Source organism: Tachypleus tridentatus, chromosome 1 (assembly GCF_004210375.1).
Source record: "Tachypleus tridentatus isolate NWPU-2018 chromosome 1, ASM421037v1, whole genome shotgun sequence".
NCBI classification, from domain to species: Eukaryota; Metazoa; Arthropoda; class Merostomata; order Xiphosura; family Limulidae; genus Tachypleus; species Tachypleus tridentatus.
Window position 1 is genome coordinate 4,499,720 of NC_134825.1, and position 16,725 is coordinate 4,516,444.

A 16,725-nucleotide genomic window follows, 5' to 3' on the forward strand; every position below is an offset into this window, starting at 1 on the left:
AGATAAATCTTATTGCTTACTTGGACTGTGTGGATTGGTGAAAAAAGGGAAGTGGGTCGATGTGGAACAGGAGTCTCACCTTGAATAAATTAGTCATGTGGTTGAAGAATCATAAAAACAAGCATTATCAATGATAATTTATTTCTGCCAAAAGTTATCATTTCCATAAATTAAATTCTAGAGTGTTTACAAGTTATATATATATATAAGTAGTCAAGAAGGCTAGGCATACACAAAACCACTTATCAGAACTGTGGGTAAAATCTAATATATATAAATAGTCAAGAAGGCTAGGCACACACAAAACCACTTATCAGAACTGTGGGTAAAATCTAATATATATAAATAGTCAAGAAGGCTAGGCACACACAAAACCACTTATCAGAACTGTGGGTAAAATCTAATATATATAAATAGTCAAGAAGGCTAGGCACACACAAAACCACTTATCAGAACTGTGGGTAAAATCTAATACGTATAAGTAGTCAAGAAGGCTAGGCACACACAAAACCACTTATCAGAACTGTGGGTAAAATCTAATACATATAAGTAGTCAAGAAGGCTAGGCACACACAAAACCACTTATCAGAACTGTGGGTAAAATCTAATACATATAAGTAGTCAAGAAGGCTAGGCACACACAAAACCACTTATCAGAACTGTGGGTAAAATCTAATATATATAAATAGTCAAGAAGGCTAGGCACACACAAAACCACTTATCAGAACTGTGGGTAAAATCTAATACATATAAATAGTCAAGAAGGCTAGGCACACACAAAACCACTTATCAGAACTGTGGGTAAAATCTAATACATATAAGTAGTCAAGAAGGCTAGGCACACACAAAACCACTTATCAGAACTGTGGGTAAAATCTAATACATATAAGTAGTCAAGAAGGCTAGGCACACACAAAACCACTTATCAGAACTGTGGGTAAAATCTAATACATATAAGTAGTCAAGAAGGCTAGGCACACACAAAACCACTTATCAGAACTGTGGGTAAAATCTAATATATATAAATAGTCAAGAGGCTAGGCACACACAAAACCACTTATCAGAACTGTGGGTAAAATCTAATACATATAAGTAGTCAAGAAGGCTAGGCACACACAAAACCACTTATCAGAACTGTGGGTAAAATCTAATACATATAAGTAGTCAAGAAGGCTAGGCACACACAAAACCACTTATCAGAACTGTGGGTAAAATCTAATATATATAAATAGTCAAGAAGGCTAGGCACACACACAAACCACTTATCAGAAATGTGGGTAAAATCTAATATATATAAATAGTCAAGAAGGCTAGGCACACACAAAACCACTTATCAGAACTGTGGGTAAAATCTAATGCACATTATAAGTAGTCAAGAAGGCTAGGCACACACAAAACCACTTATCAGAACTGTGGGTAAAATCTAATATATATAAATAGTCAAGAAGGCTAGGCACACACAAAACCACTTATCAGAACTGTGGGTAAAATCTAATATACATATAAGGCTAGGCACATACAAAACTACTTATCAGAACTGTGAGTAAAATCTAATACATATAAGTAGTCAAGAAGGCTAGGCACACACAAAACCACTTACCAGAACTGTGGGTAAAATCTAATATACATATAAGGCTAGGCACATACAAAACTACTTATCAGAACTGTGAGTAAAATCTAATACATATAAGTAGTCAAGAAGGCTAGGCACACACAAACCACTTACCAGAACTGTGGGTAAAATCTAATATATATAAATAGTCAAGAAGACTAGGCACACACAGAACCACTTATCAGAATTGTGAGTAAAATCTAATACATATAAGTAGTCAAGAAGGCTAGGCACACACAAAACCACTTACCAGAACTGTGGGTAAAATCTAATATACATATAAGGCTAGGCACACACAAAACTACTTACCAGAATAAATGAACCTTATACTAAAGTAATACTTAAGTATTTAAAGACATGTGGTTTTCAAATTTATAAAATGTGAAATATGTTGGAACAGTAATAATATAAAATTGTGTATCAATTAAGATGTCTTTATGACAACAGACATTAAAACAAAGAATATGTCAGTTCTAACTTTAAAGTTCACAAGTCTATACTTCCTAATAAAGAACATTCTTTTAAAATACAAGAACTAATCACAAACAAAGACAGATGTATAAATGGTGTCATAACTACTGATTGATTTTCATAGAAGAGGTTTGCTGTAAATGTGTTAAGTAACATACCTCTCCCCCTCAAACATACCCCTCCCCCTCAAACATACCTCTCCCCCTCACAGACAACAGTTTCAATTACTTTGTACTACTGAGTCTTGAGAAATTTCTGTTAGTCTAATTTTAAAATTTTAATAAACCTGTAACATCCTATGATTTGAGCGCATCTTATATCATGGCATTTCAGCCCGTATTCCTTTCAAGTTAGTACAGCAAAAGTATGGATATTAAGATTTCTGACAGGCATATTAATAAATATCTAGCCATGAGTGCATAACAGGCATTTCTTCACACATCAAGTTCTAAGGTTTGGTGTTTTAAAATGATTTATAACACAAAATTTATGCTGTCTCTGGGAAAAACATTTTTCCATGTATTAGAATTTGAAATTATGAAAATAAAATAAGTTCTTACCTTTAAAGAATATATATGATAGATACAATGCATGTTCTATCTTGTATCATTTATAATCATATAATTTGGAACATTATAATGGCCTCTAGCAAATTCAGACAATACGAGATATTTTATTTTTAAAACTTTCCAACATTACTCCAACCAATACATTTAATGTATTCTTAATTATTACATAGTCAAAAACTTACAGTTGAAATTATGTAACCTTATTTTTGTTACAGTACAATGTGTTCAATAACCCTGTTTTAAACTATTTCAAATAAACTTTATTACATATACTAGAAGGAATGAATGAATTCTATTTAAATATATGAAGAAAAGATTATGTTATTAAATATGCTGTAAAACAGTGACTAAATATTAATAGTGAATATAAGATAAAGGTGTGCATTAAATGACATTAGTTAGTGATAAGAATAATAAATAACATGTGTAGGCTACATGCAATTAAAAAATGAAACATACACCAACTGAATATGAAAAACAAAAGGTCTAGTATAAAAAACTTTAAGGATACAAATCAAGAATATAAATAACCAGAAAATTAAACTTGTGTTAGTTTGATGCCAGAAAAATACACTAAAACCATAACACAAAATAATGTTAAAGGGCAAAATATCTATTAGTCCATCACTGCTGTGTCATCTAGTGAACTCAACTAAAACTATAAGATAAATAAATTTAAAAATATATAAAACAAAAATCTTAAAGCTAATTTTTATCATTCATGTAGTTACCAAGTTTGTTATGAAACTCACTTAAATTTACTGCCTCTACAACATCTGAAGGCAGCCTATTCCAAAGGCACCCTGCTATAAAAATAATATTGTCTGTCAATTATAAAAATAATAGATCTGTTCATTAATTGATTAGCAAATACCACTAATAACCCAGTTTTACTAAAAAGGTGTTACATGTTTGACCTAAGACAGTTCACAAATGAACTAATAAACACACTGAAAATAAAATACCATTTAAAAGAGCTGTACATGATGGCAACAAACCTAAGTTACAACAACTGATACAATTTAAAAGGGCTGTACATGACGGCAATAAACCGAAGTTACAACACCTGATACAATTTAAAAGGGCTGTACATGATGGCAATGAACCTAAGTTACAACAACTGATACAATTTAAAAGGGCTGTGCATGATGGCAATGAACCTAAGTTACAACAACTGATACAATTTAAAAGGGCTGTGCATGATGGCAATGAACCTAAGTTACAAAACTGATACAATTTAAAAGGGCTGTACATGATGGCAATGAACCAAAGTTACAACAACTGATACAATTTAAAGGGCTGTGCATGATGGCAATGAACCGAAGTTACAACAACTGATACAATTTAAAAGGGCTGTGCATGATGGCAATGAACCGAAGTTACAACAACTGATACAATTTAAAAGGGCTGTGCATGATGGCAATGAACCGAAGTTACAACAACTGATACAATTTAAAAGGGCTGTGCATGATGGCAATGAACCGATGTTACAACAACTGATACAATTTAAAAGGGCTGTGCATGATGGCAATGAACCGAAGTTACAACAACTGATACAATTTAAAAGGACTGTACATGATGGCAATGAACCGAAGTTACAACAACTGATACAATTTAAAAGGGCTGTACATGATGGCAATGAACCGAAGTTACAACAACTGATACAATTTAAAAGGGCTGTACATGATGGCAATGAACCGAAGTTACAACAACTGATACAATTTAAAAGGGCTGTACATGATGGCAATGAACCAAAGTTACAACAAATGATACAATTTAAAAGGGCTGTGCATGATGGCAATGAACCGAAGTTACAACAACTGATACTATTTAAAAGGGCTGTGCATGATGGCAATGAACCGAAGTTACAACAACTGATACAATTTAAAAGGGCTGTACATGATGGCAATGAACCTAAGTTATAACAACTGATACAATTTGAAAGGGCTGTGCATGATGGCAATGAACCTAAGTTACAACAACTGATACAATTTAAAAGGGCTGTACATGATGGCAATGAACCTAAGTTACAACAACTGATACAATTTAAAAGGGCTGTACATGATGGCAATGAACCTAAGTTACAACAACTGATACAATTTAAAAGGGCTGTACATGATGGCAATGAACCAAAGTTACAACAACTGATACAATTTAAAAGGGCTGTGCATGATGGCAATGAACCTAAGTTACAACAACTGATACAATTTAAAAGGGCTGTACATGATGGCAATGAACCTAAGTTACAACAACTGATACAATTTAAAAGGGCTGTGCATGATGGCAATGAACCTAAGTTACAACAACTGATACAATTTAAAGGGCTGTACATGATGGCAATGAACCAAGTTACAACAACTGATACAATTTAAAAGGACTGTGCATGATGGCAATGAACCTAAGTTACAACAACTGATACAATTTAAAAGGGCTGTGCATGATGGAAATGAACCTAAGTTACAACAACTGATACAATTTAAAAGGGCTGTACATGATGGCAATGAACTGAAGTTACAACAACTGATACAATTTAAAAGGGCTGTACATGATGGCAATGAACCAAAGTTACAACAACTGATACAATTTAAAAGGGGTGTGCATGATGGCAATGAACCGAAGTTACAACAACTGATACAATTTAAAAGGGCTGTGCATGATGGCAATGAACCGAAGTTACAACAACTGATACAATTTAAAAGGGCTGTACATGATGGCAATGAACCTAAGTTACAACAACTGATACAATTTAAAAGGGCTGTACATGATGCCAATGAACCGAAGTTACAACAACTGATACAATTTAAAAGGACTGTGCATGATGGCAATGAACCTAAGTTACAACAACTGATACAATTTAAAAGGGCTGTACATGATGGCAATGAACCAGAAGTTACAACAACTGATACAATTTAAAAGGGCTGTGCATGATGGCAATGAACCTAAGTTACAACAACTGATACAATTTAAAAGGACTGTACATGATGGCAATGAACCTAAGTTACAACAACTGATACAATTTAAAAGGTCTGTGCATGATGGCAATGAACCTAAGTTACAACAACTGATACAATTTAAAAGGGCTGTACATGATGGCAATGAACCTAAGTTACAACAACTGATACAATTTAAAAGGGCTGTACATGATGGCAATGAACCAAAGTTACAACAACTGATACAATTTAAAAGGGCTGTGCATGATGGCAATGAACCTAAGTTACAACAACTGATACAATTTAAAAGGGCTGTAAATGATGGCAATGAACCTAAGTTACAACAACTGATACAATTTAAAAGGGCTGTACATGATGGCAATGAACCGAAGTTACAACAACTGATACAATTTAAAAGGACTGTGCATGATGGCAATGAACCTAAGTTATAACAACTGATACAATTTAAAAGGGCTGTGCATGATGGCAATGAACCTAAGTTACAACAACTGATACAATTTAAAAGGACTGTGCATGATGGCAATGAACCTAAGTTACAACAACTGATACAATTTAAAAGGGCTGTACATGATGGCAATGAACCGAAGTTACAACAACTGATACAATTTAAAAGGGCTGTGCATGATGGCAATGAACCTAAGTTACAACAACTGATACAATTTAAAAGGACTGTACATGATGGCAATGAACCTAAGTTACAACAACTGATACAATTTAAAAGGTCTGTGCATGATGGCAATGAACCTAAGTTACAACAACTGATACAATTTAAAAGGGCTGTACATGATGGCAATGAACCTAAGTTACAACAACTGATACAATTTAAAGGGCTGTACATGATGGCAATGAACCAAAGTTACAACAACTGATACAATTTAAAAGGGCTGTGCATGATGGCAATGAACCTAAGTTACAACAACTGATACAATTTAAAAGGGCTGTAAATGATGGCAATGAACCTAAGTTACAACAACTGATACAATTTAAAAGGGCTGTACATGATGGCAATGAACCGAAGTTACAACAACTGATACAATTTAAAAGGACTGTGCATGATGGCAATGAACCTAAGTTATAACAACTGATACAATTTAAAAGGGCTGTGCATGATGGCAATGAACCTAAGTTACAACAACTGATACAATTTAAAAGGACTGTACATGATGGCAATGAACCTAAGTTACAACAACTGATACAATTTAAAAGGGCTGTGCATGATGGCAATGAACCTAAGTTACAACAACTGATACAATTTAAAAGGGCTGTGCATGATGGCAATGAACCTAAGTTACAACAACTGATACAATTTAAAAGGGCTGTGCATGATGGCAATGAACCTAAGTTACAACAACTGATACAATTTAAAAGGGCTGTACATGATGGCAATGAACCGAAGTTACAACAACTGATACAATTTAAAAGGGCTGTGCATGATGGCAATGAACCTAAGTTACAACAACTGATACAATTTAAAAGGGCTGTGCATGATGGCAATGAACCGAAGTTACAACAACTGATACAATTTAAAAGGACTGTGCATGATGGCAATGAACCTAAGTTACAACAACTGATACAATTTAAAAGGGCTGTGCATGATGGCAATGAACCTAAGTTACAACAACTGATACAATTTAAAAGGGCTGTGCATGATGGCAATGAACCTAAGTTACAACAACTGATACAATTTAAAAGGGCTGTGCATGATGGCAATGAACCTAAGTTACAAAACTGATACAATTTAAAAGGGCTGTACATGATGGCAATGAACCAAAGTTACAACAACTGATACAATTTAAAAGGGCTGTGCATGATGGCAATGAACCTAAGTTACAACAACTGATACAATTTAAAAGGGCTGTGCATGATGGCAATGAACCGAAGTTACAACAACTGATACAATTTAAAAGGGCTGTGCATGATGGCAATGAACCGAAGTTACAACAACTGATACAATTTAAAAGGGCTGTGCATGATGGCAATGAACCGAAGTTACAACAACTGATACAATTTAAAAGGGCTGTACATGATGGCAATGAACCGAAGTTACAACAAATGATACAATTTAAAAGGGCTGTGCATGATGGCAATGAACCGAAGTTACAACAACTGATACTATTTAAAAGGGCTGTGCATGATGGCAATGAACCGAAGTTACAACAACTGATACAATTTAAAAGGGCTGTCCATGATGGCAATGAACCTAAGTTATAACAACTGATACAATTTGAAAGGGCTGTGCATGATGGCAATGAACCTAAGTTACAACAACTGATACAATTTAAAGGGCTGTACATGATGGCAATGAACCTAAGTTACAACAACTGATACAATTTAAAAGGGCTGTACATGATGGCAATGAACAAAAGTTACAACAACTGATACAATTTAAAAGGGCTGTGCATGATGGCAATGAACCTAAGTTACAACAACTGATACAATTTAAAAGGGCTGTACATGATGGCAATGAACCAAAGTTACAACAACTGATACAATTTAAAAGGGCTGTGCATGATGGCAATGAACCTAAGTTACAACAACTGATACAATTTAAAAGGGCTGTACATGATGGCAATGAACCTAAGTTACAACAACTGATACAATTTAAAAGGGCTGTGCATGATGGCAATGAACCTAAGTTACAACAACTGATACAATTTAAAGGGCTGTACATGATGGCAATGAACCGAAGTTACAACAACTGATACAATTTAAAAGGACTGTGCATGATGGCAATGAACCTAAGTTACAACAACTGATACAATTTAAAAGGGCTGTGCATGATGGAAATGAACCTAAGTTACAACAACTGATACAATTTAAAAGGGCTGTACATGATGGCAATGAACCGAAGTTACAACAACTGATACAATTTAAAAGGACTGTACATGATGGCAATGAACCTAAGTTACAACAACTGATACAATTTAAAAGGGCTGTACATAATGGCAATGAACCGAAGTTACAACAACTGATACAATTTAAAAGGGCTGTGCATGATGGCAATGAACCTAAGTTACAACAACTGATACAATTTAAAAGGGCTGTGCATGATGGCAATGAACCTAAGTTACAACAACTGATACAATTTAAAAGGACTGTGCATGATGGCAATGAACCTAAGTTATAACAACTGATACAATTTAAAAGGGCTGTGCATGATGGCAATGAACCTAAGTTACAACAACTGATACAATTTAAAAGAGCTGTGCATGATGGCAATGAACCTAAGTTACAACAACTGATACAATTTAAAAGGACTGTACATGATGGCAATGAACCTAAGTTACAACAACTGATACAATTTAAAAGGGCTGTGCATGATGGCAATGAACCTAAGTTACAACAACTGATACAATTTAAAAGGGCTGTACATGATGGCAATGAACCTAAGTTACAACAACTGATACAATTTAAAAGGGCTGTACATGATGGCAATGAACCAAAGTTACAACAACTGATACAATTTAAAAGGGCTGTGCATGATGGCAATGAACCTAAGTTACAACAACTGATACAATTTAAAAGGGCTGTAAATGATGGCAATGAACCTAAGTTACAACAACTGATACAATTTAAAAGGGCTGTACATGATGCCAATGAACCGAAGTTACAACAACTGATACAATTTAAAAGGACTGTGCATGATGGCAATGAACCTAAGTTATAACAACTGATACAATTTAAAGGGCTGTGCATGATGGCAATGAACCTAAGTTACAACAACTGATACAATTTAAAAGGGCTGTGCATGATGGCAATGAACCTAAGTTACAACAACTGATACAATTTAAAAGGGCTGTGCATGATGGCAATGAACCTAAGTTACAACAACTGATACAATTTAAAAGGGCTGTGCATGATGGCAATGAACCTAAGTTACAACAACTGATACAATTTAAAAGGGTTGTGCATGATGGCAATGAACCGAAGTTACAACAACTGATACAATTTAAAAGGACTGTACATGATGGCAATGAACCTAAGTTACAACAACTGATACAATTTAAAAGGGCTGTACATAATGGCAATGAACCGAAGTTACAACAACTGATACAATTTAAAAGGGCTGTGCATGATGGCAATGAACCTAAGTTACAACAACTGATACAATTTAAAAGGGCTGTGCATGATGGCAATGAACCTAAGTTACAACAACTGATACAATTTAAAAGGACTGTGCATGATGGCAATGAACCTAAGTTATAACAACTGATACAATTTAAAAGGGCTGTGCATGATGGCAATGAACCTAAGTTACAACAACTGATACAATTTAAAGAGCTGTGCATGATGGCAATGAACCTAAGTTACAACAACTGATACAATTTAAAAGGACTGTACATGATGGCAATGAACCTAAGTTACAACAACTGATACAATTTAAAAGGGCTGTGCATGATGGCAATGAACCTAAGTTACAACAACTGATACAATTTAAAAGGGCTGTACATGATGGCAATGAACCTAAGTTACAACAACTGATACAATTTAAAGGGCTGTACATGATGGCAATGAACCAAAGTTACAACAACTGATACAATTTAAAAGGGCTGTGCATGATGGCAATGAACCTAAGTTACAACAACTGATACAATTTAAAGGGCTGTAAATGATGGCAATGAACCTAAGTTACAACAACTGATACAATTTAAAAGGGCTGTACATGATGCCAATGAACCGAAGTTACAACAACTGATACAATTTAAAAGGACTGTGCATGATGGCAATGAACCTAAGTTATAACAACTGATACAATTTAAAAGGGCTGTGCATGATGGCAATGAACCTAAGTTACAACAACTGATACAATTTAAAAGGGCTGTGCATGATGGCAATGAACCTAAGTTACAACAACTGATACAATTTAAAAGGGCTGTGCATGATGGCAATGAACCTAAGTTACAACAACTGATACAATTTAAAGGGCTGTGCATGATGGCAATGAACCTAAGTTACAACAACTGATACAATTTAAAAGGGTTGTGCATGATGGCAATGAACCAAAGTTACAACAACTGATACAATTTAAAAGGGTTGTGCATGATGGCAATGAACCAAAGTTACAACAACTGATGCAATTCTTAGAAATTCTCCTGAAACTTCTGGAAGAAATATTCCAGTCTTTATTAGGAAACACTCATAATTAGCTAACCAGAAGCATCAAGTTCACACTCATGAGAATTAAAATAAATAAAAGTTAAACTAAAAGTACAGTAAGTCAGTCATCCAGGAAGAGCCAGAGTTAGTTTAATCAGTCTGAGCTTCAGTCCCAAATCAGTCATGGCTGCTCATAAGTTTTAATACCCATTTTACAAACTTAGTAACTTGAATGTGTGAAAATTAGAGGTTTTAGATTCATAATGTTGTAAATTATAATGAACTGCTTAAACACAATTATACATAACATGTTTGAGTTGGTAATAATGACTGGACATTCCCAATATTAAAATAAACACTACTTGTAACTCAGTAATAGTTTATTGATAACCTGTAGAAATTTAATTTTTCTTTTCACCAACAAAAACAACTCATTAATAAATGAAAGATATCACAGAGAATTGTGAATGCAATTTTGTGAAGAATTTTGAGATGGCAGCAGCTTTCAACACTGTAAATGTACTATGTTTGATGCTGTCACAAAAAAAACAACACAAGTTACATCTCAACAACTGTCCAAGTTAACCATCAATATTAGAAAATTATATTTTGATGTTTAGCACTTTAATGTGATAACTTAGTTAGGTACACGTGAGGAGAGTTTACAATACTGAATGTTGAAAAGTCTTTCTCAATGCATAACAGTTATATGCAATTCAAAATACAATACCCAGCTCTTCTGAAACGTCAAACAATTTCTCTGTCTTTTTACATATTTGATTCATATAAAGCATATTTTTAAGTCATCTTGATAAGTTTAACTCTGGACAGGAGTTTCAGCATATTTATGTTGGGCTATAATGGTTTCTTAAATTAGCATCCAATCTAATGACAGTAAAGGCACATGCACCAAAACATTTTATCTTTCCTAATTCCATCAACAAAGACAACTGTATTTAGAAATTATGAACTATATTGATGGAATTTTGAGTTCATAATTCTGAAATGGAAAGTAGTCTAATATGACAAACAACAGATAATTGTTCAATTATAAAACTTCACAATAACTGACTAACCTTCATTAATGTCATCAATCACCCAGACTTCAGCCTCACTACCATAACTAACTTTTTTTGTGTCAGCTGAAGTAAAGTTCCTTCTAGTTTCCTGTTTTTCACTTGAAGCATCTTTAAGAGGTAGGCCTTTATCAAATAAAAATTAACTTTATCTTAGTGTTTCTCCTTTTTATTTTAAAATTACAATTCTAGAGACTTTTGATGTAAAGTTTTAATCAATTTGTCAAAAGAATACATTAAAAACTGGAGTCACTCTAACACTAAACTGTAGTAAGTTAAGAATAATATAGAACTAAAGTAAAATAAAACATGGTAAAAACAATGAGTGATAAGTAGCAAATTAAAAAATTTTAATTTACAATTAGTGTAAACTGACAATAATGGCAAATATGGCTGGTATATGTGTAGTACTTAGGCTGTGGTTATTTCTTTTTTGACAAAATTTAGATTAATTAACAGCCTCTGCAAAAACCTACACAATGAATTAAATGCAGTGGGAATAACTCTGTCAAAAAAAACCTTATAGACTTTGAAGTGTGTGTTAAAAGTTTAGTCATTTAATTACAAAACAAAAAGAAGTCAAATGACAACAGATAATAATTTGTATTTCATTATTTAACTGTAATTAATTCAAAAACTTGTATCTCGTTGTCTTCATCTTAAGATGAAGGAACAAAAGATGACACTTGAATTTTTAACAAGCACCAAAACTAATTTTAATGAACAAAATTAAAACAAAACTGAATACTTCAGTGCTGAAGGGTGGACATGTAGGATGCCACCTTACTATTGGATAGGTTATAGTATAATTCTGATTGGATCACAGACTGTTTCAGTACATTATTACATATAGGAGTGGGAGTTTCATTCAGAGCTTTGAGATATGCAGAAAAGTTTGGGACAGTAGCGTGAGGTATTAACTGTGCATTCTGTGAAAACGTACAACTGTTTCAAAGTAGCATGTAGCAAGAATAATCATAACAACAACAAAGATATAGCAGTATAAAAACAATAGTAACAAATACGTAAAGTGAGATGTAAGACGTTATACAAAAAAAATATGTAGAAAAAGTGTTTTGTGACATGTAATAAAAACAATAATGAAAAAATGTTGAATGATATGTAGCAAGAGCAACCATAATGAACATGTACAATATGATGTAGCAATTAATGTAGAACTAGAGTCTAAAGTAACATGTAATAAGGTGAGAACTAACGTGTAAAGTTTGAACATACATGTAGCAAGTCAAAAAAGTTGAACATACATGTAGCAAGTCAAAACTTGTTTATAAAATGCCAAACAGTAAAAACAACAATATGTACAGTGAGGTGTAGTAAAGTATCCTTCATGTAACACAGTAACAGACACAAGGAATTACAGAGTATATATAGATACATGTATATATAGTAATTACAGAGTATATATAGATACATGTATATATAGTAATTACAAAGTATATATAGATACATGTATATATAGTAATTACAGAGTATATATAGATACATGTATATATAGTAATTACAGAGTATATATAGATACATGTATATATAGTAATTACAGAGTATATATAGATACATGTATATATAGTAATTACAGAGCATATATAGATACATGTATATATAGTAATTACAGAGTATATATAGATACATGTATATATAGTAATTACAGAATATATATAGATACATGTATATATAGTAATTACAGAGTATATATAGATACATGTATATATAGTAATTTCACGTACAGTCTCAACTCAAGATGTTGCTACAAGATATTCAGTAACATATATACGTAGGTGTACATACTGTAAAATAACACACACCACCACCAAAATGTATAATAATAACACAAATGTACAATATACAGAAACATGGATATGTAGAATTAAAGTATATATATATATACCCACATATAATTATATGTTTATATATATACCTATATATAAACTTTCAGATGACCAATATGCTTCACTTTTCTACAGTTACTTATCCAATCACCAGTTACTTTGGTGGATAAGGCCCTACATAAAATGGCCTAATACAGTGGTCTTGTCAACAAAACAAAATTTGACATTACCAAGTGCAAATTGAAATAATTAAGTCTACTTAGTTATGTTCTCAAACATTGTAAATTAAGTGCACATATAGAGAAATACATTGTAAAGGGTAAACTTATGAAAAACAACAAATACAGCTGCAACATACAGTGATATAAGCATGAAGAATTACGTTGTACTCATAGACCTATATACAGGAAATTAATGTAGAACATATAGCAGCAAGTAAAGATACAAAACATAAAACAAGAATACCACCTTCTACACTAGCACAAATAGCTCCCTCTACCACTGCAGCACAGTTCTCACTTTTGAGAATTGGCATATATAAACCAGAAACACCAGCCAATCAGTGGGTGAGAGGAAATACACTTTCATTGTTGTTCACTTTCAAAACATTACTACAACCTTTTGTCACCTAAAACTAGAATCTCAAGTTATAAAGGTGGATGGACTGATGAAGGAGTAAAAACAATAGAACAATGTCACAAGTAAAATAGGAGGCACACGTGTAAAGAATAGCACTTTCTCGAACATGTGTGCTCTTTGTTCAGTAAGACATGAAGAATAGCACTGTTCCTGGAACACGTGTGCTCTTTGTTCAGTAAGACGTGAAGAATAGCACTGTTCCTGGAACACGTGTGCTCTTTGTTCAGTAAGGCGTGAAGAATAGCACTGTTCCTGGAACAGGTGTGCTCTTTGTTCAGTAAGGCGTGAAGAATAGCACTGTTTCTGGAACAGGTGTGCTCTTTGTTCAGTAAGACGTGAAGAATAGCACTGTTTCTGGAACAGGTGTGCTCTTTGTTCAGTAAGACGTGAAGAATAGCACTGTTTCTGGAACAGGTGTGCTCTTTGTTCAGTAAGATGTGAAGAATAGCACTGTTTCTGGAACAGGTGTGCTCTTTGTTCAGTAAGACGTGAAGAATAGCACTGTTTCTGGAACAGGTGTGCTCTTTGTTCAGTAAGACATGAAGAATAGCACTGTTTCTGGAACAGGTGTGCTCTTTGTTCAGTAAGACATGAAGAATAGCACTGTTTCTGGAACAGGTGTGCTCTTTGTTCAGTAAGACATGAATAATAGCACTGTTTCTGGAACAGGTGTGCTCTTTGTTCAGTAAGACATGAAGAATAGCACTGTTTCTGGAACAGATGTGCTCTTTGTTCAGTAAGACATAAAGAATAGCACTGTTTCTGAAACAGGTGTGCTCTTTGTTCAGTAAGACATGAAGAATAGCACTGTTTCTGGAACAGGTGTGCTCTTTGTTCAGTAAGACATGAAGAATAGCACTGTTTCTGGAACAGGTGTGCTCTTTGTTCAGTAAGACACATAGGGTGGAAATGAAAAGAATACATTGTTAGGGCTAAACAGGCCAAGCAAAGTACTTCCATAACTGTATACGATAGTGCAGTCTACATGGGCAAAAACGTCCAGAGTAACCATCCATATTAAGATAGCCAAGTGTGGTCAGCCCAGGAAAGACATTCTGTGGAAGCTCCATGGTATATGTTGGGTTATGCCAAGTGTGTTCTATAGAGGCAGAAAACATCTACTGGAAGTGCCTTGCGTAGTATTTTTCATTCGCATTTTGATCATAATATGTTGAGAAATCACCAAATGCAGTATGTCTAGGGAAAAAAACAACCTGGGAAAGTGTTTAGTGATATGATGTAGTGTGACAAGTGCAAACCATCCAGGCAGAAAACGTAAGAGTGAAAGCACCTTGCATAAGACTGTGAGTTTTGTATCTTGTATGAATGGTACTGAGAGGTCAACAAGTGCATTCTGCCTGAGCACACACAGCCAGGAGAAACACCTTGTGTCAGTACTGAGTGAGAAAAGTGTGTTCCAACCAGACAGAAAATATTTATTGGAAGTGTTTCACATGAAGAAAACAATAGTGCAAACAAGTACAGTGAGCCTAGGTAAAAACATACAGGAGAAGAGCTACTGAATACAGCAAGTGTGGCACATTCAGTGGAAGCACCTTGCATTAACAGTGTATGTCATGATCAACAAGTGCAGCCAACCCAGGCAAAATACATCCAGTTACACAGTTTTGGATTGAGAATACTAGGATTGGGTATAATATGAAGGATAACAATGGTAGCCCTCTTCTCACTGAATGGGCACATATAATTACAATTGTTAAAATCACACTCATCCAGAACAATTACCGGGAATCAGAAGTGGCAAGGACATCTTGTGCCACTAGAAAAAAAGAGGGTGGATACATGTTTGGTGGAAGGGAGGAGTTAAGACAAACAACACACTGAAGACAGTGGAATGGGCATGTGTTTCCCTATTTTAAATAGCAAAAAAACCCAAACAGTAAGAACCAAGGGTCAGCAAGGATGAGCAAACACCCTTTTCTGCTTTACTCATTGAGTCCACTAGTGACGGTTCTCAGTGTGTGTGTATATATACACACATATGTAAAATAAAAGATATATATATATAGATACACCACCAACCACCAGATAAGCAGCTGGTGTTTTTTCAGAAACACACCATCTCTACAGAGAACATTAGAGAATATGTAATTAGTGCTAGGTGGAATCCTGACGTACAATATAAATCAACTGTAAAGAAGAAAGGTAAAAGAAATACACAATATAAAATGTTAAAACTTACTCCAGTCAAATGCAAACATGTGTAGTGAATCTCCACAATATGTATGACAATACCTGATCAAGGAAGACATATCTAGGTAATGCAAATAATGGGTGAAACAAATATTGGAAGTTGTCCACATATCAGTTTAATTAATTTTCTCCAAAGGATGTGGCTTTTATGCAGATAAAGACATGGTTAAGTGGCATACTTAGTGCAATAAAATATTAAACAGCTGTTGACTTTCTGCTGACAAGTCAGAAAAAGCTAACTACATTAGT

General features: G+C 34.1%; 1 protein-coding gene across 3 annotated transcripts in view; it reads right to left on the bottom strand.

Moving 5' to 3' along the window:
- Positions 1–16,725, bottom strand: part of LOC143233340 (uncharacterized) — a 209,011-nt gene that overhangs the window by 15,336 nt on the left and 176,950 nt on the right. For all 3 annotated transcript variants that reach the window (XM_076469530.1, XM_076469678.1, XM_076469605.1), the window contains exons 20-21: positions 11,777–11,902; positions 21–79 (exon numbers count right to left, since the gene is read on the bottom strand). In XM_076469530.1, coding sequence (XP_076325645.1) covers positions 21–79; positions 11,777–11,902 — 185 coding nt within the window. The remainder of the gene's footprint in view (positions 1–20; positions 80–11,776; positions 11,903–16,725) is intronic.